The sequence below is a fragment of the Penaeus japonicus genome, unplaced genomic scaffold (assembly GCF_977035675.1).
Source record: "Penaeus japonicus unplaced genomic scaffold, GWHDUDI00000001_assembly GWHDUDI00000027, whole genome shotgun sequence".
NCBI classification, from domain to species: Eukaryota; Metazoa; Arthropoda; class Malacostraca; order Decapoda; family Penaeidae; genus Penaeus; species Penaeus japonicus.
The window spans coordinates 7,024,873-7,027,372 of NW_028234429.1; the positions used below are offsets into that span (position 1 = coordinate 7,024,873).

General features: G+C 35.4%; 1 protein-coding gene across 1 annotated transcript in view; it reads left to right on the forward strand.

Annotated features, from left to right (window-relative positions):
• Positions 1-2,500, forward strand: part of LOC122251215 (G protein-coupled receptor kinase 1-like) — a 91,265-nt gene that overhangs the window by 85,805 nt on the left and 2,960 nt on the right. The window contains exon 9 of the mRNA XM_086552518.1: positions 2,311-2,346. Within this exon, the coding sequence (XP_086408644.1) occupies positions 2,311-2,346 (36 nt within the window). The remainder of the gene's footprint in view (positions 1-2,310; positions 2,347-2,500) is intronic.

Sequence of the window (2,500 nt, forward strand, 5' to 3'; positions counted from 1 at the left end):
ACATTGATGACTCTTATTACTATACTGTTCTTCTCACTGTATGGTGGCTCATTATGGATTATCTCTTAGAAGTAACTACAGTTTTATTACCCAAAAGAGGACAGAGGGGAGCTGTTACTATGTGTATGCAATAAGATTAGATTTGAAAACAAGAAATAGTTCTTAGTTCAATTAGATGACCAGGAATGTTGGATATAGTAGCAGTCTTTATTCCTTTCTAAGGGCTAGCATGACCACCTTTTGTTCTGATCTGTTTATGATCCTGATAAATTCTGGTAATTCCAGCATCCTTATCCCATTGCGTATGAGTGTCATGACATACATAACGCAGGAGTTCTGTGTCATGTGTCATGATGACAGGCGTCATGACAAACGACATTCAGGGATTTTGGATCACTGTTATTTTATTGTGCTATGGGTAATGAGTAAGTGATAATTACTATAGTTGCCATTGTATTAAGCAAAATGGGTTTCACCATCTTCTAGCTCCAGCAGGAGAGAGAGCCTTGAATGTATCCATGGTCTCTAGCAAGCACCATCTTTATAGAGCGATGGCACACAGCAAGTTACCAACCTCTTGCTCTAAAGTACTACAGATGAAGGGTGTGCAGGCAGAAGGAAGAGGATGGTGACTCAAACCAATGTCTACAATGTGCCTCTGTGCCAGTAGGGATGTCTTTTACTGTGGCACTCACAAACATAAGCACAAGTTTCCTTCCTCTTCCCTATCTCTTCATATTATCTTCATTGTTGATGGTTATATGTTTCATATTCATTCATGATAGTACATAGATACAGAAAAATAAAGTTGCTTTTTGTCCTCCTATAAAACAGCAATACTTCTATCGCACTTAGTATAAAGAAAATAATGAGCTGATATGGACCCTAATCTACAATTTTAGTCAACTGCAATATTGATAGAGCCTGTGATATGAGAGATATAAGTTTTTAGATACGTTAAGACATTAAAAAATAGCTCTAAGCTTTACAGTGAGTGACTAAAAGAGAGTGGGAAAAGTCAAGATATGTTGCTTGCAGCTGTCACGCTCTGAAATAAAACCCATCCTGGAGACTAGGCAGCAAATCTATCCCCATCTGCAATGGGTTAAGATGAACTATATTTGTTTATGGTGTGATTGTTTGTGTATTTCTTTAAGCAGAATTGAAGAAGCTCATAACTCATAGTGAGAGGGATTTGTATTAGTTATTTATTTTTTATGAATCCCTATTTCAGAATGTGGAACTTCCTGATACATTCACACAAGAACTTCGGTCCCTTTTAGAAGGTCTACTTCACAGAGATGTTGACAAGAGACTGGGCTGTAAAGGGAGAGGGTAAGGCACTGCCAAGGGAGAGTGATTCTTCATTTTCCAGTGTTTTTTGTGTTGATTAAATCTCTGTGCATTTAGTTAAGTTTTTTGCTAATGTTTCATATACTTGATCATGAAGGTGCTAGGAAATTAAAAGCAGTATTCTAGGAAAGGAACAATCTCATATTCTTGTAAGTGGTTGGAAATCATGAAGATATATATTAGAATTAAATAAACATATTTTCTTATATGAATTAGGCACACAGGTATAAGAATATCAAAATGAAAGATCAGATTATTTCTCTTATGAATATCTTTATTATTTTTGAAGCTGGATACTTAGATATACAAATATACAGTGCTGTTTTATTTGATACAAAATACTGAAAAAGATGTAAATTTCAAGGGCGGATGAGGTAAAAGAACACCCTTTCTTCGGTGGCTTGGACTGGCAACAAGTCTACCTCCAGAAGTACCAGCCTCCTCTCATCCCGCCTAGGGGCGAGGTCAATGCTGCTGATGCCTTTGACATTGGCTCTTTTGATGAAGAAGACACCAAAGGCATTAAGGTATGTGAGAAAGAAAGATTCTATGTATAGTTTTCTGGCATTTTCTGAAATGCTCCACCTCCTTCTGGTATGGAATTGTTTTTAAAAGAATTTTGATATGACTATTATGATTCTTATAAACAGATATGTGTAGTGTCCATCATTTATTATACCATGTTCCAATCTTTAAAGGTTTATCCTGCTGATTTGAGATAATTTTTTGTACCATTTTACATAGATTTTTGTGCGATTATATATACATATAATCAAATAATTTTGTATTTATCATATTTTGATCAATTATTTTCAAATTTGCAGTTAATGGAAGCAGATCAAGATCTATATAAAAACTTTCCTTTGGTGATAAGTGAGAGGTGGCAAACAGAAGTGGCAGAAACAGTTTTTGAGACAATCAACCAAGAAGCAGATAAAGTAGAGCATAAACGTCGAGCAAAACACAAATTTAAGTTTGACACGGATGAGAAAGGTAAGCCTGTTTGACTCTTGTTTAATTGTGTAGGGTTGTTTCTGTGTGAACTGTGTAGTGTTACTAAGTGATTATCTAGTCAGTAATAGACTTGAATATTTTTGTCGTGTTATTGTGAATCAAGTATATATGTGTAGATTTTGAGACCAGTCAA